This window comes from Eutrigla gurnardus, assembly GCF_963514095.1.
Source record: "Eutrigla gurnardus genome assembly, chromosome: 12".
NCBI classification, from domain to species: Eukaryota; Metazoa; Chordata; class Actinopteri; order Perciformes; family Triglidae; genus Eutrigla; species Eutrigla gurnardus.
In genome coordinates, this window is record NC_139926.1 from 7,550,937 (window position 1) to 7,575,666 (window position 24,730).

The 24,730-nt window shown below is 42.8% G+C and overlaps 3 protein-coding genes across 17 annotated transcripts in view; 2 read left to right on the forward strand and 1 right to left on the reverse strand.

Moving 5' to 3' along the window:
* The window catches only part of caska (calcium/calmodulin-dependent serine protein kinase a), a 113,491-nt gene that overhangs the window by 35,665 nt on the left and 53,096 nt on the right, over nt 1–24,730 (reverse strand). For all 15 annotated transcript variants that reach the window (XM_084023462.1, XM_084023453.1, XM_084023455.1 and 12 more), the window contains exons 3-8: nt 21,038–21,143; nt 18,814–18,891; nt 18,652–18,724; nt 2,803–2,905; nt 1,869–2,044; nt 383–505 (exon numbers count right to left, since the gene is read on the reverse strand). In XM_084023462.1, the coding sequence (XP_083879588.1) occupies nt 383–505; nt 1,869–2,044; nt 2,803–2,905; nt 18,652–18,724; nt 18,814–18,891; nt 21,038–21,143 (659 nt within the window). The remainder of the gene's footprint in view (nt 1–382; nt 506–1,868; nt 2,045–2,802; nt 2,906–18,651; nt 18,725–18,813; nt 18,892–21,037; nt 21,144–24,730) is intronic.
* Nucleotides 4,182–6,928, forward strand: gpr34b (G protein-coupled receptor 34b). Its single transcript, XM_084023123.1, has 3 exons — nt 4,182–4,487; nt 4,902–5,466; nt 5,541–6,928. The coding sequence occupies exons 2-3, from the start codon at nt 4,931–4,933 to the stop codon at nt 6,109–6,111; spliced, it is 1,107 nt and encodes a 368-aa protein (XP_083879249.1). The 5' UTR covers nt 4,182–4,487; nt 4,902–4,930; the 3' UTR covers nt 6,112–6,928.
* gpr82 (G protein-coupled receptor 82) lies at nt 8,780–11,283 on the forward strand. The gene is made up of 4 exons (XM_084022922.1): nt 8,780–8,889; nt 9,466–10,283; nt 10,412–10,540; nt 10,623–11,283. Exons 1-4 carry the CDS (start codon nt 8,853–8,855, stop codon nt 10,848–10,850), a joined length of 1,212 nt encoding a protein of 403 aa, XP_083879048.1. The 5' UTR covers nt 8,780–8,852; the 3' UTR covers nt 10,851–11,283.

The following is a 24,730-nucleotide window of genomic DNA, read 5'->3' on the forward strand; positions in this document are numbered from 1 at the left end:
GTGAAGGGCTGTGGCACCCAAACCACTGATCATTACGGGATGCCTCTCGGCTACGTGGTTTCATTCTACTCGTCTCCGAAGCGGGCCAAAACTTTCACAAAAGTCAAAACTTTGGGTCTTACAGACTACCCACGCACCAAAGCAAGAAAGACATTTCTTTGTTTTTGAGTTGATGTTTGCCATGTTGCAGGCAGTTATGAGACGGTAGCCCAGCATGGTAAATAATGAGAATGTCATGACTGACAACAGATTCATTTGAAGCCTCCTGATGTTGCATTCAGGCTCTTGTGAAGAGGTGAAAACTGCAGTAAATCAACAGTCGAAACACCAAATTGTTGTATTAAGCTGTCAAATGGACGACATAAACATGAGTCTGCATTACCTTCAGCCAGGGGTGGTTCAGAGCCTCGTAGACGGTGATCCTCTCAGCAGGGTCCAGCATCAGCATGCGCCTCACCAGATCCTTAGCGCTCTCTGAGATTTGGCCCCATTGACGTGGATTCATCTACAGATAAGATATAAACAGACTTTTCAGAATGGCACCATGTTTCTGGGATCGTTTGAGCGTTTTCAGCTATGCATTCTTTTAGCATCAAATATCTGGTATTAACTAGAGGGAGTGTTAGCTGCAGGGATTACACAAAACCAAGCGAACATCATCTTAACCACTTCATTGTTATGATTGTTAGAGAAACCAAAAGATTCATTCGTGCATTTGCAGCCATTCTGTTGACGGTACAGAGTGTTTCCCACTCGGCTACTGTTGGTACTAGGGATGCACCGAATATTCGGCCACCGAAAATGTTCTTTTATCACCGAAACAACACGGCCGAAACAGAAAGTTGTGATGACGCAAACAAAAACCGCGGCCAGCGCACGCTTGTCTGGATAAACGCCAACATGTCTGCGGTGTGGACGTTTGGCTGAGATCTATTCGGATCCTCTGCACTTCCTCGGGACTGTGCTTGATCCGCGTTAGAAAGACCATTACTTGGATGTGGGATTAAAGCAGCGTGCACGAGAAATGATCCAGGCCGCGATGGATGCTGAGTCCCTGCTTGGAGACGGAGAAGCACACAGCGCAGGAGAAGGAGAGCAGAAAAAACGTGTCTCTCATGCGCCAGATCAGGGGCATTCACCCTCGTGTTCTGATTTGTTCGATGAGACATTAAACATTTTATTTTTATTATATACTGTGCATTGTTGTAATGTCAGTGCTAAATAAATATTTTCATACTTTTGTAATTGATTTATTCTTTGAATTGTTTAGTGAGGTTAGTACACAGTCATAGCCATAAATGCAATGGTACTAATAATTGGAATATTTCTTTCTTTCGGTGCTTCGGTTTTCGGCCTTGGTTTCCTCATTTTTGGTTTTTGGTTTCTGCCAAGAATTTTCATTTCGATGCATCCCTAGTTGGTACAGTTTTAACGATATGACATAAATGCAGCATATTCCTTCATTGCACAGTGGAAATGAATATACATACAACTACAGCAAGTATGGAATTTAAAAGCAGGAAGCTGATGTTCACAACAGGTGGTTTGGGGTGAAAAGAAATACTGTTCTCCGTTTCTCTTCCAAAGTAGTTGGACTAATGTAGCAGATTGTTGAAAACACGTGTCATGTGTCTTTGCTCCATCTAACTTCTCTCTTGTTATTTTGCACATAGAAACTACGTATGGCCAAAACAACAAAAGTATCATACATTTATACTATAACAGGATCGTCATTTTTATGTGCAAACATGAATGAAACAATGCTGTAACTGAGCGTTTTAGGTGATGACTCTTGTGTCTAGTGGGTGTACGGAATCACACGTTTGAAATGTTGGAGTCCATGCTGGTTCTTTGACAGAAGCTCTGACCTTGTATTTGCCCTTGCAGATGGCTTCAAACAGGCGCTCCTTGGTGCCGTAGAAAGGCAGGCAGCCTGAGAGGAGGATGAAGAGGATGACTCCACAGCCCCACACGTCCACGGGTTTACCATACGGCTCTCTCTTCACCACCTCTGGGGCCATGAAGTGGGGCGTTCCTACTCGACCTGGGGGGGCAAAGGCAGATGGAAGTCATCACGGTGTAGGAATCTAAAAGTATGCACACACACAATGCTACTCAGGACTTCATTATTCCTCATTCATTTATTTGGTTATGGCTTTTGAAGTTGAAAAAGTCTGTTACCAGCAATGTGTTATCATTGCCTGGTTACACAAAAGAGGAAACGAGCTGTACTGTGGGTCGTTTCCTCCTTCTTGATGAACAACTAGTTTTCCATATCCAGGTCAAAAGTAAAACTTCATTTTCTGGTTTTTAAGGTGAAGTGGACCAAAGCTCAAATCTTGCTCTTTTGATTGAAACTTTCTTGACAGTTGATTCTTCAATTTATAGGATTTAGCTTTTTTTGTTGTGCTAATTAATAAATACTCTATATAATTGATGTTTGTACTGACATGTGTACTTCCTTTGTCTAAATTGTGATTACTGGAAAAGAAATGACCCATGGGTGTGATTACTGTACTGCAGTTTGAATGGTCAATAAAAAGCAAGCCGTTGCTTAGTCCCCTCTGGGTTTTCAGTACTCCATATGTTCCTCCATGTACTGGTTCAAGTCATTAGGTAATATGACAGTGCTGAAGGGAAAGGAATACCTGTTGCTGTAAAGGATGGTTTTATCCCGTTTCAAAATGTAACCCAAGCTCACCATAGCTTATATATCGTTACACAAAAAGTGAGGAGAATTACAATTTCGGTTGGACTATTAAGACTATTCATGTGCAGCATGTCCTGTTGTGTTTACTGTACCTCCTGCCACAAGTCCCGACTCTCCGAGCTGGATGGCGACTCCGAACCCCCCCAACTTCACGGGAGCAGAGTTCTCTTTGGACGCCAGCAGCACACAGTGAGGCTGAGAACGAGAGGAGGGAGGAGACAAGAGAGACTCGTGAACTCCAGATCTTGTCATTTCTAGCTAATTAAAGAGCGACAACCTCCTATAAATAACAGAAATCACATGTGCAAGACACACCCAAACCCCCGAAACCATCACCCACCAGGACCACACACAAATAAACCACACTGCAGGAGGATCAGAGAAGAAGAGTCATGTACACTTTAGGTTTTGCTTATTAATTGCAGGATTTTAAGAAGAATGTCAGTTTGTAATTGCTTTAGGAGAAATTGATCAAATCACACATTTTATCAGATAATAAAATGCTGCAATGTCACATTTGTTTTCCTGTAGATAGAACCATGCTTACTTGACTTTTATGATGTGCCTAAAGTTAAAGCAGCTTCTTATATTCTTACCTCAAAGCTTATTTCATGATAAACATTTGTGGTTGTTTCTCGTGTCAGAACATGTTTCAGTACGTGAGAGCATGTGCACACGTACGCATGCATGCACGGGATTACATCACACAGTCTTCCTCTTCTGACTTACATGAAAAAATAGATGCAATTTGTAATTTTCTGAGCACTTTGAGGACTCTTCATCAACTTTGGCCTAAAACTGCAGGTCAATTTCAATATATATACATTTAAAGAAACCATAACACAAATAGTCATCTAAAAGCACACAGCTATCCTGCTTACTCATACGCACCTGTAAAATGGTTAAACACACACACACACACACACACACACACACACACACACACACACACACACACACACACACACACACACACACACACACACACACACACACACACACACACACACACACTCAATATGATGCATGATTAACATTCAAGAGCAGGGGAGTGATCCCCTTGTCCTTTGCCATCATATTTAGCTCCAGAGGTTGACAGCAGCGAATGTCTCCCGGGTGGGAATTTTAACCTGGCTCTGCTTTACTGTGAAGGCAATGCTTTAATTATTGTGAGGGCACACGCTGGTATTTTGGGAGCTGTTTTCTTTCACAGTTGGCTACACTGAGCGAATACCTCCATATTATATGCAGAGCCCAGAGTGGAAAGCATATTGTGTACATACAATTGAAGCATGCTCTGCGATCCGACCGCTTGTCCTCATGTGTATAATCAGAAGGTCTGCACTAAGCCCTGCCCTGCCTTTCTCTCTATCTTGGGTTCTGCATAGTGGTAGTGAGGAATGAGGGGGTTAACCACAGCTTGAAGTTTTCTCTGTAAGACATCACCACATTCTGCACTTCAGCATTTCTCTGTATACTTTCGACGGCGCTGCTGGGGAGGACACACGTCTCACAGAGAGGAAGCTAACTCTGCCCAGTCCTGTACTCATTCGAACTTTGGTGACTGAGAGACACGCCAGCAGGACGCTGCAATAACAGGGAAAAAGGGATCTTGAACTTTACGAGGACAACGCATTTTGGATGGTCTTTACAGATTCAACTGGAGGGAATAACCGGAATAAGACGAGGACTGCAGTAAGATCAAGAGATACTACTCTCTCGCAGACTTTGTGTGAGGACACAAAAGCACACTTTTTAAATGGACTTTAAGGACTGGGTGAGTATTTTGATAACCACTTTGTAGTATTAGCATCATCTACACACTGGCTGCGAGCAAAGCAAGCACTTTTCCTTTTATTGCTATTTCAGTTTCAACTGGTTCGGTGTATTATATAAAAACAAAAAAATAGGAGAACTCGTGTGTTCTGTGCTTCTGCCATCTCACTTCTTTTACATAATTCATAGATTACATCACATAGAAAGTGAAGACCTGCTAACTAACAGAGATATCAATGCTGCTCACGCCTTCTGGTGGTCAGCTGCTGTTATATGTGGTTATTGAGGGCAGGATTAATGCTGATTTAGGGCTAATCCATACAGCTGACCACACAAACGCAAAATCCAAAAACTCCCCATGTGAAGCAAAAGACTTCTACAACGGTTAATCCAAAATATTTCCCCCATTTTGTAGGACTGAGGATCATAAAGACCATCACCACCATGTCTGCCACAACCACCTTCCAGGCGCCAAACAGCTCCCTTTTCCTCAACTTCACCCCGACTCGACAAACTTGCGTGGATTATGGTGCACTGCAGATCCCGTTGGCGGTGCTCTACTCTATAATCTTCGTCCTGGGTCTGGTTGGGAACCTGATGGCTCTGTGGGTTTTCTTCTGTGTTCACTCGAAGAAGAACTCTGTGCGGGTGTTTCTCATAAACATAGCTTTTGCAGACCTGCTGCTGGTGGTGTGTCTGCCGTTCAGGATCCTCTATCACAGCCAAGGCAACATCTGGACCCTGGGCCCCATCTTGTGTAATGTGGTGGGCAACCTCTTCTACATGAACATGTACATCAGTGTCACGCTGCTGGGGTTGATCAGCGTGGATCGCTACCTGAAGATCCACCGAGGCGTGTCGGTGCAGCACAGACTGCGGTCCAAAAGGTGGAGCACTTTCCTCTGTGCTTTCATCTGGATTATGGCCTTTGCTTTGACTTCGGTGTTCCTGTTTTCAACGAATCACTCACAGTTGGACAGGTTGGTGGCACCTATAATCAAACTCTCGTATCTCTTTCATGACATGACAATCATGACATGTTTGATGTTTCCAGGTGTTTCCACTACAAGGACCTCCATCATGCAAAGTGGAGAGCCTACATCAACATCGTCTTGCTGATCGTCTTCTGGCTCGTCTTCATCGCTCTGGTGGTGTCTTATGGAAATATCGCCTGCAAGCTCCTGAGAACATCACACGAGAAACCGGACCTGCCCAACGCGCACCGCTACACCAGAACTGCCAGGAAGTCCTTCTTCATCCTCTTTCTCTTTACCATCTGTTTCGTCCCCTATCACATGGTCAGGGTGTTTTACATAAAAACCCAGATCACAGACACGTCGTGTTTCTGGAAGGATGTGGCCGACAAAGCCAACGAGGTGGCTTTGCTGTTTTCTGCCCTCAACAGCTGCCTGGATCCCGTCATGTACTTCCTGTTGTCCTCTTCGGTGAGGAAGGAGGCGCTGCGCTTGGTGAGCAACGTGTTTTGTACGAGAGATGCCAGCGGAGTCAGCGGGACCAGCTCCACTGTTGAGCTGGACAATAAGTACGTGAAAACGGACAGAAGAAAGACAGATGACACTTTGAGCAGCCATTTGAAGGAGAAGACAGAAACTGAATCCAGCTGAGCCGGGACGTAAAGGTCCTCTGAGCCAGTAAACATGACAGAGACTACAATGTCTAGGGACAGGGCGGCAGCAGCAGCAGGAGGGTGAGGTTGACTGCATCTATTTACTGCACCGGAGTCGATGATGGCTGACATTTTTCACCTTGACAATACGGCTTGCAATTCAAGGACTCATTTTACAGGAGTATCATGAATTATGCATCTGTTCATCTACAGTGAAAGAAACATTAGTTATAAAAGAAATGTTGGAGGAGCATCAGCCTCATCAGTTTCACTATCCTGTCGGATGTTAGTTCCCTAAGTTTGCATGCCGTCTAGCTACGTGGTGAAATGGCTTTTTCTGTGTATGGTAAAGGTGGTAACATTAGCAGGATACAATGAAGGCAGATTTGCATCTTTTTTTTTCTTTTTTGTTTTAATATTATTTCCGAGCTATAAAGGCAAGGTTGCTGAAAACATAGGGCTCTGTACATGTATGTACATGTATTGAAATATTTTGCAGAGATATAATTTTCAGTCATACATAAATGCAACACCTACTCCCAATGGTTACGGAATCTTTCAAGACAATAGGTTTACAGTGTGTCTACAAGTAATGGTCATCCATAGGTGTGGAAAGAATGAGCCAAGTCTGCTCAACGTCTCACAACACAGCATGCCTGATGAACGGTGAAAGCCTCGAATGGGACGTCTCTTCTCAAACACAACAAACTTAGTAAACAACGAAGTGCTACATTTTGTTTTAAGATGGTAAAAATGTTTTCCCCCCGTTTGTCTGCATGATGAAATACTGATATTTTTTCACACACAAATAAATGACTTTATTCTGTATAATCTATCCATTAATTTTTCCAAATAAGCATAATATATATAGCGGCTCTGTGAGGCTGTTTGGATTTGAGCTAAATGCTAACAAAAGTATGGCAACATGCTCACAGTAATAATGCTAACATGTTGATGTGTTCAGGTATAATGTTTACCATCCAGGTTTAGCATGTTAGTATGCTAACAATAGCATTCAACTCCAAGTACAGCTGTGGCTGATGGGAATGCCTTTAGTTTTGCAGGTATCATCAGTATTGAACACATTTAAATTATGACCTGATGATGGCGCTAGAGGAGATGTTAGGGCATCTACAAAATCATTAGGATACATCGTCTGGGCCCCATGAATGTCTGAACCCAAATGTGTGCTAATCCATCACATTGAGATATTTAAGAGAATAAGTGAAACATTTGAGCTGCTGCTGCCGACGCCACAGGAAACGTTAGGAGTTCACCAAAGAACATATCTTGGCACCATGCTTATCTGAACCACATTGAAAAAACAAATCTATAAATAGATGTTGAGATGTTTCACTCTGTGTGGTGGATGGACTGAACGGCATACCAACATTGCCATGGCCAAAAATATTCAATTTACAATGTTATAAAACAGAGATGAGCTGCTCACAACAGGACTCAGAATGTAAATAATGTTTTATCTTGAGAAAAGACTTCATCAATTAATAATCAAAGTTGTTGACAATTTATCTTTGTGAGTAACTGATCAATACATAATTTTTTAATACATTTTAGAAGAAAGCCTGAATTTGATCAGGGATAATCAAGCAACGGTTCATTTTAGCTGAAAAACAAATATAAAATTGGAGGAAAAAAAAAAAAAAAAAAAAGGATTTGTGATCTTTGTTTGTTTTTTTTAACTTTATTTATCTAAATCTCAGGTCAAATACTGCTGAAATAAAGACAATGGACCAGTGTGTGACCCTACAGTCAATGAGTGCCATTATTCAGTGAGACATTTGAAGGAAAGACGGAGCAGACTACAGAGCTGAACTCTCCCAACAAATGATGATGATCACAAGATTACAGAGACGCCAGAGGACCTTTTACCAAGATGAAAGCAGCAGCAGGCCTTCCTGATAGAAAACCACTCTCCACTTTGTAAATGCCAGAGCTTTCTTGTATGTAAAAAAAGATGCGCTCCACTTAGGACTGTGTCTAGACTTACTGTATCGACTCCTTTTTACAGCATATAACACTGTGGTAAGTCATGTCATTTTATAAATAAAAATTAAATAGTTCAATATGTCAATCAATATACATTCTACAGCACGATGAGAGGGAGAACAAAGAGAAATGTAAGCTCTTCACAACACATCCAACTCTCTTTATTCTCACCTACAACTAGAGCAGCAGCGCCACCTCAAGGCAGAATAAATACAGCCAGCGTTACCACCACTGGACATTCTCTCTATAACAAGACAAGGGGGAGAGACAGGTGACTTGTAAAGCAAAACAGAAGCTGAAATGGAGAAGGGGAAAGATGGAAACACCATGTGAGGGAATAACGAGTATAAAAAAAATACCTGGAAGATGGAGGATGGCTGCAAAATGTGTCCTGAACTGCTCACATAATCATAAAGTGATGCAGTCCAGCATGAACCACCTTTTCATGTCAATATGCTCTAAATACACAACAACCCTATGCTTCTTTTCTCAAAAGGAACACTACTTTCAATACCAGATATGGTAACTGAGGAAGTGGAGATAAACATAGCCGCTGTCACACCTACATACAAACACACACACACACACAAACACAAGAGAGAGAGTGGCTTTGAAGTGATTCTCATAACCCTCGACATCATAATTAAGAAGCAGGAAGTTACAGAAAACACTCCATTGAGCCGGTTGTTAGTATTGTTCACCCTTATCTGCGAGGGAGAGTTGCTGTTGTGGATGTCTTTGAATGATCTCACTGCAGCTCCTGTCAGTGGTACGTACAACATCTGGATGCTCATTCGCAAATGTGCTCTCATTGGCTAAATGTTCGTTATCACTTGTAATATCGTCAAAATAACTACTTTTATGGTGTTTAATCTCACTTATTAGAAGAGTTAGATGAAAGTTAGGCATTCAAACATTGTTGTAAAACTATTATAACACATATAAAACATTACATGGATTTTGCCAAAAGTGACTTATACGTTTTTCTTTTCATAGACACATATGGGAGCAATTTGGGGTTCAGTGTGTTTGCTCATTGAGAAGATCAAAGGATTGATTATAAATAGTGCTTTTTATGATATTTAGAATAATATCAGACATGAAATTTAAAATACATGGAACGATTGGAGGAAGAAAAGATGTTTTGTCATTATGTGCTGGGTAACACAAGAAATAATTAAAGGCAATGACTTCAGGGGAATTTTGAAAAATGTATGTACAAGCATTCTTTATCTATCACGATCACATCAGGCCTGCAGACACAAAACCGCTGACATTCATCATTTATTGAAGTAATGCATTCCATGTTTAGTATCGCTTATAGATTCATTTCTCTGTCCTACAGATCTAATGGAGTACACGGCACACACTGTTCCACCGGATAATGCTTCCCTCTCCTCTGTTCTCTCCCTCTGCCCCACCGCTGCCACACTCTTCTTCCTCCCCTCCGCCTACACACTCCTCTTCCTCACCGCTCTCCCGGGCAATGTGCTTTCTTTGTGGGTGTTCGTGCGGTGCATCCCCACCGTCTCCCCGGTCCACGTGTATCTGTCCCACCTGAGCGTCTCCAATCTGATGCTGTCCCTCACCACGCCCTTCCTTGCAGCCTACTATGCCCGGGGCTCAGTCTGGATACTGAGTGGCGTCCTGTGCCAGCTGGTCCTACACGGTATCACACCGGTCCTCCACATCAACATCTACATCAGCATCATGATCCTGACTTGGGTGGCGCTTGGCCGCTTCGCAGCCCTCATCCAGCACACCCACGCCTCCAGGCCGAGCGGCTGCATGATGCTGCTGCCGCAAAGCTTCTTCGCTCATCTCACGAGGACCTCCTTCGCCAGGCGGGTGTGCGCTATGGTATGGGTGGTGGCGATAGTGTGCACGCTGCCGGTAACAGTTTACTACTCGGTGACCGAAGCTGCGAGCGACAGCACGGCTGGTTGTGTGGAGGTGTGCTACAACCCTGCGGTGGAGATAGGTGGCAGTCTGTCTGCGACGTTCTCTGTGCCTTTCATTACCGTCTTCTTCCTGTTCTACCTGCTGGTGCTGCTGTTCTACGTGACGGTGTTGAGGCATGTCAGACGTTCACGTCGCAACTCGAGTATCACCACCTCCCAAAGTCTGCTGAGTCGGGTGCTCCGGAACATTGTGGTCATCCAGGTGGCTATTAAATCATACTCTAAAACAATGACTATGTTTATTGCATTGATAACCATAATTAATGCCTCTTGGGTCCAACATTAACCCATATCATAAAACCACTATCAACCATATTGAACTCTTCTCAGGTTGTTATTTCAGTTTGTCTGCTGCCATACCACATCTTCAAACCCATCTTCATTTCTCTGGCCCACGACCAACGTCAGCTGACCTACTCGCCTGGTAACCACTGTCATCCACTCTCCACCTTCATCGAGGTAATTAAACATCACCTTATGGAAATAAATATTGACTATCGTACTGATGTGTGATGACGAGTTTCTCCCTCTTCTCCTCCAGCTGAAGAACTGCCTGCTGTGTCTGGCTGCACTGCGAGGTTCAACTGACCCTTTCATGTACTTCCTGTTGGACAAGACCTTCCGTCATCAAACCCTCAGACTTTTAAGTTGCAACCAGAAGAAACCTGGAGGTGCACAGATGGGAAGTGTCAACCAGGACGCTGGACAGCTGGAGGATAGGAATGTAGCCACGGCTAGTGCGGAGTTAAGTAAAGAAAATGTTTTGTAGACTTTCCCTTTAAATGAAGCCAGATGTTTCAAACGTATAAAATGCGGGCGTTATGGTGGTCTAGTGGTTATTATAATGCAATGTCTTCTAGCCAAGGCACTTTGTCTTGGCCAAAAATTAACCACAAATTACAATAAAAGGTGACATAATCTATGGGGGAAGGTGTAACGTTCCTGTTTATAAAGAAACGTTTGTTCAGCACTCATCATGGGCAACAGCAGGCTATAAATATTACATGTGTGATAAGTCTTGTTCAGTAATTGTGTATAAATATTTAAAGTGTGCACTGGTGTTTGTTCAGAAGGTGTTTGAGAGTGTACTGGGAGAGTTTTCAAGAAGACAATGTTCTGTGAAGTGTGGCCCCTGCAGATGTATGTCCCCCGGGGAGCCTGGGCTTTTCAGACTGAAGCACACACACACACACACACACACACACACACACACACACACACACACACACACACACACACACACACACACACACACACACACACACACAAATATACAACACACACACACACACACACACACACAAATATACAACATACACACACACACACACACACACACACAAATATACAACATACAACATACAACATACACACGTATGTCCCCCGGGGAGCCTGGGCTTTTCAGACTGAAGCACACACACACACACACACACACACACACACACACACACACACACACACACACACACACACACACACACACACACACACACACACACACACACACACACACACACACACACACACACACACACACACATGTACATGGGATGTATGAGATGGCAGGAAGAGAATAATAATAGAAAAGTCTCCCAATCTTTGGGTCAGAAGGAGGCGGACACAAACTCAATTTTGAGATTTTGGGCGGTTTGGCTTCCGTAACGTTGTCTTCTTTCAGACAAGTGGAAAGAAATCATCCAAAGTACACATTTAGGTGTTTATTTTATTACATTTTGTCCATTTGTATCACTAGATTTCTCCTAAATTCATTAAAAGTTAGCGACAATGCTTAATATGCATATTTAAACACCAAGAAATTGTCTTCATGTAAGTGATCAGCTAGAGAAGTCACATTTACAAGTCTTATCCACTTATTCTTCGATTCCCGTCTTTTATATGCCAACTAAATGAAACAACAATTTTGAACCTGGCTTCATCCAATGTATGTATTTATGCATTTACATAATTGTGTGTTTACATTTATGTTTCAGAAATGTATGCTAATTCAAACATTTTTCATCTGTATTGGTTTAATTTGATTGAAGATTATTCCTCAATTGTGTATTCAAACACACATTTTCAGAAAACGAATGCAACCATAACGCAAGTAATGAAATGGAAACATGATAAATGGACATTCAGGCAGCGCTTTTCTTGACCGCTTTACAGGAAATTACAACTTTACCCATTCAAACACACATTCATACCGATACTGTACTGATTGCAGAAGCTGCCATACAAGGTGCCACTTTCCTTTCTGGATCAACACATCACGCACATGTGTACACCGATGGCACAGCCTTCAGGGGCAGTTTGGGGTTCTGTATCTGCCCAAGGACAGCTTGATATGTGGCCTGGAGGAGCCGGGGATCAAATTGCTGCATTACAGCTGGCTTAACCCTCCTGAAAGCACCAACATTAGTATATATTCCTTTTACGAGCACAGTCATCTGCAGAGCTTTTAGCTTCATCAACTCAGCTTCTTCTTTCTCCTCAGCCATAACAGCTGATCAGTAAGAGGAAGATGAAGCCACTGACTGCAAAACTGTGAAAATGTGGGTGCAAAATGCAAAAGTGAAAGAGATGTGTAGCTACCGACCTAAATAACACCATCTACAAAAGCTTTTAGAAAACATTTCATTGCTAAATTGAAACTGTGTGCTGTCCTTTACATGTGGCACATTTGTGATGCAGTTATAAAAACTGACAAAAATCTCTTCGGTCTATTGGGGGAAAGGGCAGGTCTAATTTAAGTCACACTCACTTACCCATTACCGACGAACGTAACCTGTGGAAGCTTAATTGAAAGCATTTTTACGCTCATTTGCTGAAACCAATTCCTTACTGAAATGAATGTGACTGTTAATTAAATAATTCCCCCCAATTGTTTGTCTTCATTACAGACGCCAGTGGCCCGTATCAAAGAGCCTGTGTATTTGGTGCATGTGCAGTGTGTAACCGTGTCTGTCTGTGTGCATTCTTGCATCCATTTGTTGTTGTGAGAGAGGCAGGAGTCTCTCCAGAGACGCCGTTCGTTCCAGTGGTTGTCCACTGTGTTCAAAGAAGCACACACGATGATGATTACTGTTGTTGTGTGTTCAGGTAAAAGGCTCTCAGACATGACAGATCATCGCTACCAACACTCTCAGGAGGAGGTGTGATACTGGTAGTGTTGTGCCAGCTGACAAACGGCACTTTTAAGAGTTAACAATGCGTCTATCGATGAATAATTATTCAGCCAGTGAGCAGCATCCCGTCTTTATGCTGTCATGTGGAGCTCAGAGATACACCTGATGCAAGAGGATGCTCTTCATTCCTGCTCTGTTTGAATGAAACAACAGTCTGTTGTCTTTCAATCGAGACAGGAGACGATGAAATGAAGGAACCACACAGTTCCTGTAAAGCCGGCTTACAACCATTAAAACATGGAAACATTCAGTATACCTTCGGTAGCTAGCGTAGCATAGAACGTGCTAACGCTAGTTAATGACATGCTATCGTACACTGATAATGTACATAATAATGTATAATCTAACATTTTAGAAACATATCCCCTTCAAACCACTCCAGGTACCAAGTATCACTATTACAAAACGTTAAACCTGGACTAGCACCGCATCCACACAAGCAGCCGGAAAAAATGAAGATGTGGAATGATTGCATGGGTCTACGCAGCGCTGAGCTTTGACTGGCCAGGCTGCGTTCAAGGGGCGGGACTAAGTGATCACTTTATTGCTAACGTATTAGTTCAATATTCCCAGGATGTTGCATGTGGTCAAGGTTGACTTTGTTCAGGTTTAGCGTTACGTACTGTACAAGTTCAGTCTGTGTTGACTCACTGGTCTGCCTGTTCTCCAGCAGGGTTCATCCAACTGCATGCATGCAGGGTATATATAGAATGATTAATGACACTGGGCTAAATACACATATACACATGTAACAGAGAGGTATGTGGTATTGGGAATATCAAATCAAATAAACCGCACAATATGAAAAGGGAGACTGTAAGCTGCATCTGTCCTTTTGTCTCACATAGACAACAACAACTCTGCAAAAACAAGAAAAGCTACAATAACCCAACGACAAACCTGCCATTAATGTGACAAGTACTGTGGTACACAAAGGACTGATTTGGCCATCAAATCTGGACAGCTGAGACACATTTAAAACCAGCAGTATGTGTATGTATTAGTGCAGGAGTGTGTGACATGCATATTTGCACGTGAGTGTATGTAAACCTCAATGTTATCGTTTCATGGTCGACACCTCAAGGCCCATTGGCTGCCAGTCAGTAAGCGGTAAGCTCTTTCATGCAGCCACACACCATCACACAAACAGCACTAACAAGGCAGCTAATACTCCTCTGTGTGCATCACAAGGAGAGGGTGATTCTACCTTGGGAAAACAGCTGACATTCAAGTATTCAGTGGGGAAATGTGTGTACTCTCCATCCATTTCACTTGTACCTATTCATATGTAGGATGTGCCATTAGGGCTGTCGCGGTAAAGAAATTGTGATAATTTAGGGAGGCTCAATGGTGCAGATTGTGGTATTACTGCCATTCATTTATATATTTGCGAATTACCTAATTTATTCTGATTTATCCTGATTTAAAGGAATTTTAAATAAGCTTCATTGTTAGGCTATTATTAGACATATTTTTGCTTTTTAAATGACAAAGATAACAAAGCTTATTAAATATTTGTATATTTATAAATGAAAACTGGAGGGGGGGGGGGGCAGATTTTACATTTGCGTCTTCCAAATGTTACATTTCAGAATTATCTTTTTTTCATTGCAGTGGTGATACATTATGAGCTTATTAAATTGTAACATTGCAACACATATGCACAAACAAAAATGGAACCGCAGCGTAAAAAGTTTCCCCTATTATGATACGCAGAAATGCCACTAGACAGTTGTGCAAAGTTTCCGTGTTCCTACAGAGACACTATGTTATATTCTAGGGAGCCAAACTATAAGATCCACACAGGTGAAGCCTGCTGTGTCTTCTGACAGGAGATCCCTTCACCTGAGCATTCCTGGAGGAAAAAGACAAACTATTGTTGCATGTGAGGGTGTGGTTCTGTGCCGGCATGATTCACTTATGTTTCCATCACAAGTTCTGCCGTGAAAGCGGATTCCTCGGATAACTCAACACAACGACAGGATCTGGGCTTTGCAGATCAAACATTCAGCAACACTTCAACTTCAAAACAGTGTGCTATAACACAAACACTGCATGTGTGAGCGAACGTGCACCGGTGCCGGCTCTCGGCGCTCAAACTTGCGCATGGAAAACTGAGCCACATAAAGTAATTCTGCAAGTTTGCGGTGCATTTGCATGAACACCGTCTGCACAGAGGGGGCCAAAGGGGAACGCACGGATCCATAGAAATAGACACAGAAACACAAACAGAGCGGTGCAGCTGCCACCGGTGGAGGTCTGTGGTGAAGCGAGGAGGGAGATAAATACTGAGACATCATGGTGATTTATGAACATCAGGATTTAAATGAATTCAGTGACTTTCATGCCTGGAACGATGTGGCACACTCAAGCTGATCCATATTCATCAAGGACAGCGTTGTTACCTCCACCGTGGAGGTTGTGTTTTCCGTACGGTTTGTTTCTTTGTTTGTTTGTTTACCAGCAGGATTACGTAAAAAAAAAACATCGGCCTCATTTTGATGAAACGTGGTGGAAGGGTGAAGTATGGGCCAAGGACGAACCCGTTACATTTAGGAGCAAATCCCAATCACAGAGAGGATCTACATTATATCAGGAGGGCTTGGTGGACATCTACGCTCTTTGAATGCTCTTCTAGTTGTCAATGCACTGCATGTACAGTTGTATGTGTGTCCGCCTGTGTGACTAAAGGGCAGTACACCTGATACACCAGAGAGAGGAGCTCACATAGTCACTGTTCAATTGGTAATAGAAGTTAGCCAATGTCAAAGATGCAGTTGCATACAAATATCACCGTACTATAAATCACATGTATTCCTATAATTTTCAAAACCACAGCGAGAAGATTGGTCATTTCGTACGGTTATTCTTAATATCTGTCATTGAGTCTACGTGAAAATCAGACAGAATCATGTGTTCATCAGAAACTCCTTCAAAATCCTCAGACACACACACACACACACACACACACACACACACACACACACACACACACACACACACACACACACACACACACACACACACACACACACACACACACACACACACACACACACACACACACACACACACACACTATTTGACAGCAGATTATATGGTTTCATTTCATGGACTATTAAATTAAATAGTATGTTCATAATAAAATAGTTCAAACGTCCAAATGTTTAAAAAGGTTGCTTCTCCACAGATTTTTTTTTTATGTTGGACTTGCCGGAGGTCTTCTCCATGTGATGTAAAACCATCACGTGTCACAAGTGTGTAAATCTGACTGGTGAAAAAAACAATCAGACAAACTGACTGATCGACCGCCAACCTGCCAGTTTCAACCAGTGGCTGATCGAGTGATGCTCTCTGTTTTAATTTATTATTCAATTTTGTGATGTTTTAATTAACGTGAAAGAAGAGGTGTTCCTCCAAGAAAACAGAGAAAGATTTAGATTTTTGGCAGAAATGGAGTACACCTGACGCCACAGTAATGAAGAAGTAGTGGAAATAGGAACTAAATCAAAGGAGACATCACACTAATAACCAGCACTGAAACACACATACTGCATCTGCAAACAAGCCGTATCATCTGGCGTCCCGCTGAACCTACCGGCTGGCTATCGCTCACACATTGACAATGAGCCTAAGCCTAAGCCAGTGATTCAGCAGGGATGCAGTGTGGGAGAGCAGCCGACTGAAGCTGGGAGGACAAGCTGGGAGCAGACTGTTGCCATAGAATATGTGCTCCGAGTCTCTCGGAAAAGGCAATAAAACACATAAAATAAAGCACTGCAATTGAGATCCGTGAATATCACATAAAAACCAGTAAACTCACAACTGGGGATGGTGCCGAGGGAATTGTGTTTTACACTGCTTGTTTGTGAATACGGAGAGTGTGACGGAGGCGACGAGAGACGGCACTTTGAATGCAAAGTCTGATTTTCCCTGAAGCCAAGCTGGCTCTACTCATTGTAAGAGTTGGTATTAACTGGCAGACACGATAGCTACCTGCAGCCTGCAGCACAGCACACACAAGCAAATGCATTAACCTTTTCACACAGATGCACATGTATAGGGAAAAGCAGTATAATGTGTTACATATTAATTCTGCAGTGGTAATAATAAGGGGTGTCATATGTGACAGGAGACAGGCGAGTTGCTAGTCTGCCGCTTTCTGCCGTCGGCCACGCAGCGAGCTGCAGACATGGTTTCATTCAGAACATAATTATTATCCGACTGTGTAAATGACACCTGCATTAAAAGTGTGGGAGTTTTACATGGAAACCATGGTCATGTTGAAGAGGCTTGTGTGCTGATTGTGTTGTTCAGCACCAGGATATGATAAGATGGAGTGAGCTGAAGGAAAGTAGTAGCAGCTCAGACCTGCAGATGTAGACATAATGATGCGACCTACGGAAAATCATTTCCACCCCAGCAGGCAACGAGTGTGTTCATTTTTACAGCTGCTGTATTCTTTTTCTTTATCAATTAGTAGCAACGTTTTCTCGCAAAACGTTTTTTGCAAAAGTACAATAAAAGAAGATTATAATGTTGCACTTACCACTGTTAGATATTAAACACTGCAATTAAAAAAAAGTCTGTGTTTATGTCAATTATATTTATTATTTAACTTGTTTTTCCCTCAGCCACATAAATGGGGTGAACAAAATAACTGAAACACCTAACAGTATAATGCAATTCAACAGTTCCTCCACAATGTTCATATAGTTTAATCGACGCCTGCATTAGACTGCATTTGTTTTAGCTTACTTTGTTTTTCTCTCGTCTCCACGGTGAACAGACTGAGAAAAGTCTTGAAGAACTGAAGTAAATGGGGAACAGTTTCACAACAGCAACACTACGTTTAACTCTCACAGCTTGTGCAGACATTAAGTATCAGTGAAGTCTCATGTATCCGGTCTGATGCTCACTTAAGAAACCTGCGCATCTTCACTAAAACCTAACTTACTTCATATCATCAAGTCTTTACTCTGTTTGGATTTCACTGTTCATCGCAGAGGCATGCAAGAAAAACAAAGTTTTGTAAAGTATTCAAGGTAACACGGGGTGAGCAACTGATATACAAATGAACCGTTTTGGAGGCGAGTCATTCCTTTGAGCGCGTCTACATCTGCATCCTTAGCGGTTGGTGTTACTTTTGTTGACCGTCAGCGAGGCAGCAGCTTTAATATTGGATGACGCTGGCTGTGTCTGGTTACGGCTGCTTTGAACCAACGCCGTCTTTCTTGATGAGTCTGCAATGCACCATCACCCCTCATCCGTTAACATGGCATCAGCTGCATCCACTGTGTGTCCCTCTAGCACCAACAAACACACTGCAGCTCCAGCCAAGTATGATTGGAGTCAAGTTAGAAGATATACAGTCAGAAATACCTTGACATCTCGGTGGATGACATTGTTGTCGTGGCAATAGCGTAGAGCCTCAAGGATCTGTCTCATGTAGTGGCTATAGAAAAGACATTGTAAATTACTGTTACATCACAAATACCAATAACGGCATCTTAAAGGAAGACCATCAAAGGCATAAAAGCTCACCTGGCCACTGCTTCGCTGTAGACAAAGCCAGCATCTGCCCTCTTCACGATCTCAAAACACAGGTCTGCTCCGTCCATGCTAATAAAGGCAGAGATGGAAGGACAGAGACACACAGAGAGAGGATGGGTGTGGTATAAAGGGCAAGGCAGGAATCTGGGTACGAAGGAAAGGTCACACTTATTAAAACGTCTCTGTGATTGGTTGTGTTGGTGAAATGGTCGACGCTGGTCAGTGGAGGAGAAGCTGTAATTGTGTTTCTTCTCTGTGGGCTGATGCAGAACCAGCCGTCTCAACAGGCAAGTCTGAAGCCGGTACGATGCAGACAACATTCCTGTGAACACTGACTCAGGGATTTAAAGGTGGTGAGGGAAAAGTGAAGGGAATGTATTATTTTGGCACATACAACAACAAACTTGAGAGAGCAACTTTGACTTTCTATGAAAATAATTACTTGGAAATATTCGTTGTGAGCCCGTCTAGTAAAATACACAAATGAGGAGGCCCTATAATTAACTCTAGGTGTTAAAGCTGTCTCACAGATACTCCACTACAGGGAACACATTTGGTTAAAAGGTACATTTGAAAGGAATTATTTTTGTATCCTGCAGATACAAACATATATTTACATTTTAAAAATGAACAAATGGAAAGGTGGTGCTTTCTGAACCTAAACCAATTTGTTATGAATACCAAATTAGACATTATGCAGTCAGGTCATGTCTTAAATTTGTTTTCAGTTACATTTATGGTCAGAAAATAGTGGCGAGCAGTTTCTCTGCACACGCCACTTCTTCAATGCATCAGTGCGTGTGTCAAAGCAACCTTGGGCAGTCCTGCTCTTTTCAGGAGGATATGGAAGACCGTCATAGAACACACTCTGTGCAGCTCCTCAGTGTAAACTCAGCCTTCGGAAGCTGCTGTTGTAACGGTGAGCTTTAATGCGGTTTACATTTATTAAATCCCTCCAGAGCAACTTACAGTCAACACATTGCTCTTACAATGACAGCTTCTCAGCCCGGTTAGAAGCAGGTTTCAGCCAGAGGTGACAGTTTGTCTCAAAGCACGGGAAAATACCGCATCAATAAGCTGCTCAGGATTCACTTTTAAGCTACGCCCATTAGGCCCCTCTCTTTCCTTACACAACACAGACACACATATTGAAGACTGAATGACCATCCTCAGATAAACACACACACACACTTAATTATGACCCGTTCATTCAGCGACAGGCGAGCCTGTCTCTCATAATTGCTCTGTTCCCATTCTCCCCCAATTACTGCACCCTACTCTTTATTGTCACTAAGCCTCTGCACCAATTAAACAGGGCTGTTATGTAGGACTTGGCTGCAGCACATCCATATTTCCTCCACTCCTATCACCTCACATGCACGCTCACATTTTAGGCTGCTTGATTAAGTGGGAGACCTGGGAGGTAGGGAGATATATGCTGTGTGCATTCATCTACTGTGTTAACTCAGTTATCTATTCTGCTCTCAGCGGCTGCACCTCTCAGAGATCGTCTCAAATCTACCTGCACTCCATAATGTGCCAACAGTGTGTATGAAAACACAAGCTTGTGCACGAATGAGCTCCAAAACCGTGAAAATCCTTTGAAATGGAGCTCACTTGCATTTCCTTGAGAGTTTCCTCGCCTGCACCGAGCCATGGGATAGAACTGTGCGTGAAACCCTGGTGATAACACAATTGAATGATAAAAGGAATTAGTTCTGGAAGAGGAGCAAAGATGAAGATACAGAGCAGGCTGTGAGGAGCTCGGAGAAGGCGAAGAAAGGCTGGAGGTAGCAGCAAGTGTGAAATCTTAATCTCATCTCTTTGCCTTCATATTTATAGCACTGCACTCACCCCCTGCACACTGGCTCCCCCTTTCCGTTTTCTTACCCTACCCCCATGCTCAGCTAACAAGCTTCATATCAGCGCTGATTACATAAAACCACCGCAGGGTTTCACTCTGTCCTGCTATTGCTGCAACCGCCCTCCTAACGCTGTCATGCTTTTTGTCCGTCTCCTTCATCTCTATCATCCTGATCGCGTCATCGTCACACTCTCCTGTAGGCGCCACCCACTGTGACATCCACCCGCCCTCTCCTACTGGTACAACGTATCGGCTCACCCACATGTGTGTTGGCGTGAGGGCGTGAGGGCGCCGGGCGCGACTTGTATGTTCAATCATGCTGAGTGGAATCCTTGCAAGGCGGAGACTTACAACTCGAAAACCATGTAGAGCATCCCATCGGAGCTGTACGTCTCCAGCAGCTCCACAATGTGGGGGTGCTTCAGCATGTGGCAGATGCTGGCCTCCCTCTTCAGATCTGAAAATAGAGAGGGAGAAACAGACACGAGTTGAGATGAGCATATATGGCACAAAGACCAACATGCATTCATATGTTCTGTAATTAAACACGCATCACATGATGAGGCTTATTTAGTCTACAATGATGACTTTCATCTTTGAAAGATGACATAATCAGTGTTAACTATTCTGACCAGATCACATTATATTTGCTGATGTGGAAAAATATTTTCAATATTCAAAAAAAGTAAATACTATACTATCTGGGATTTTATTCCTATGCTTTCCCCTAATATGTCTGTCCAATTTCCAAGGCCCTCCAGCCCTCGTCACTTCTAACCCTACCGTTGCCTGCAAAGGGCTGCAAATAGTCATGTGCTAAAGAGAGGGTGATTCAGATCTGACACCATGTAATTCCAGGGCGAGGTAAAAGCAGCTAATGGACTGTTATGTGGGGGGGAGAGTGATGTGTCAATGGAGCCCGTGGTGGTAGCTCCTATGAAGTTAGATATATTTCTGTCTTAAATTGTTAGTTTTTCCACGTTTATTACTGGAGCATGTGGTGGAGGAGAATGGAAGAAGGATGTGTGGGGATTGGATTTGGTGAAGCAGACCTTGAAAGATCTCTGCCAATCACACCTGCTGGACAAAACGCCACAGGAAGCAGAGTTGACCGCCCCAGGCTGACCCAGCTAGGACTAAAAACTTTCTCCACTACCCAGATGAAGCAAGAAAACGAGGTGATTAAAATAAAACATCCGGCTAACCCAGCCCGAAGGCCGTGTCTGTTGTGCCCACATCTTTACAGAGACCTGTCCTCATCGTGGCCTCCCACATCAAGCTGGTCTTGATAGGCGGACTGCAGAGTGCAGCACTCTTGTGGGACGAGAGGAGGTGGTCTTACATCAATGATGCTTGGTGGTTAAACATGGTCAGGGTTTAATGTTATGATGCCAGTCATGTTTTCTGCTCAGAGAATTGTTTTTGTTGTCGGCATTCCTTCTGATGCAAATCACGCACAAATGCTAACAAGTTCCCAAATGAAAGGCGTCTTGTAAATTCAAGTTTAACAGTTTGTATATAAATGTAACAGCATCCAAACACATTTTTGATGAAAATTGCAATTATTTTTTAAATATTTATGGATTTATATTACATTTATTTAAAACAAGACACATTTGTGTGTGGATCAGAAATGTGTTTGTGAGGAGAGAGAATACATTTGTGAATCCTTCTCTGTGCATTCATTATTAATGAGACTGAACTGACCCCATACTAAGAAGAGTGTTCATGTCCACAGAAGAGTCTTTAAAGCAGCAACAAAGAGGACAAATGTCTTCAACCATGGAGCTGCTACATATGTCTCAGATCTCTTTGGCACAGTTTGACATACCCGTCGGATTGTACCGCTTTAGTGCCCGAATGTCATGAAACTGGCAAACATGTTCCCTATTTTGCACAACCTCACTCTGGCACCTCTGACAATGTGCTACATCACCTTTACACCACACTTCTGAGATGCTTCTTACACCAATCTAATAGTTGAACCCTGAAGCATTCCCAGCTCCCCGGCTTTTCACAGGATCCTGCCTGCCTCAGGGCTTACTCTAGCTTAGCTCTCACTGTTAGTGAAGAGGAAAATGGAAAATGCATGGCACAGCATAAGGGGGTCACACTCCAGATACACCGCGATGATGACCGTCTTGTATGCAAATTGGCAGCCGGTCTCTGCTCTCCGTTAGGTTCAAGTGATGTTTGTTTGTATTCATCCCATTATATGAGATCCTCTTACTTCTGCCTGGCAATCAGCCGCTAGCACTTTAATTGGTTCCTAAAGAAAAGGAGGGTGAATGGAGGGGGTTACTGGAGCTGAAAAGAACAATGCGGTCTAGCTATTTAGTCTCGACACTTGAGAGAAATCACTGGGGAGTGATGACTGACACAGCTAAGCAAACACAGAAAACAATGCAAAGCTCTCTCTTATAAGGCACCTATGAAACCCTACATTACATTTTGCTTTGAAATGATAAAAACAGAGAAAAATATAACTAGACATCGCCGATGAAAGAGTGTTGACACAAGACTGACATTCACGGAGACAAGAAATAAACAATATGCGATCACTGTCTCACTGATGCAAATTGAAAATATTGTCACGTTAAGAGAGTTGAATGGTGGAAGGATGGAAGGGAGGCGATACGTGTACTAAACTGAAACTCACCACTGGATTATAAAGCCTTCAAATGAAACGTTGAAAAGTTCTTCAGTATAATGGAGCACTGCACTGAAGCATAATGTCAATTGCATCCAAATTGCATCACACACACACACACCTCACATATACGCTCATGCTGTTTTTTTTGTTGAGACAACCATTCTGCTCTTAAGGCTCGGTTATGCTTCCGCGTAGTGATCACGCAACGGCCACGCAGGTGCTTGGAGACCGTGATGGTTCTGCGCTGGGTTTACGTGTCGAAATGCAATTCAATGCCACACCGGTAGAGGGCGCTATGTTTTTTGTAAAGACTGACCGACCGACCGAGACTCTTGACGTATATCGTCGTTAGCCTCTTTATAGCCTATTTGTTTACTTTCCAGCTTTAAACATCCACAGTTTTTCAGTGTTTTATTTCTTTGTGCAAAAGCGACAAGGTGCAAACAATAAAAGTATTAACAGTTTAAATGGCGGTGTTTATGAGTGGAAACCGGATAGCGGTCTCCAGCGGATGTAGTTAGCGGACCAATCACAGCCAATGCCGCTGCGTTGGTGTTGCGTTGGTGTTGCGTCGCCTCGACGCGCGTCTAGGATTTTTGAGAGGTGCACGTCAGGCCCTTGCGGTGGACATAAGGGGGTGGACATAAGCCGTAAGGGGGTCCTAAAGCCCCCTTACGGCTTGACTTTCTGCATTCTTTCCCTTCATCATCTCCATTTTCACCACTGAAGACCACCAGCTATTTCTGCCCATTAATTCAATAGGTTTAATCCAAGTCTGTCTGCCTGATCAATTCAATCAATCTGAAAAGTCTGATATGAGATTCACATGGCGTCTCTGGAAATGGGTCTAAATGACTAAAGTTGCAGTTGGACATGCAGGATCCACCAAGTACATTTAAAGACATTTGAATTCCACATCAAATAAATGTACCTGGATCAAAACCTTACGTATGAGAGTATGATGGAAATGTACCAGGAGGAACAATATGGTCTAGAATTATTTTTCCAGTATTATATAACAATGTGATATAAAATTATTCATTCATTCTTCGTTCTTTTAACTTTTTGCTCAAATCGATGCTCATCCATTTCAAATGAGATTAGGAGCTTCGTCGCTGCAGGTGTGATGGTGCTGGTGATCAGCAGCATAATCCACCGTCACAGTTTGAATTTTAGTTTATAGTTATGTAATGTTTCCCAAAGGCAATACAAAAACATATATCACTTTATATTCAACACCTTTCAATACATTCACATTCCAGACATAAGAGTGTGAGTTTTTCTAGACCTGCAGATAACCTGATGTGACCGAAGCAATGTGATGTTCATGTGATGTGCATCTAAAAAGGCACCACTAACTACGGTCTATGCCTGCCTTACTATATATCTAT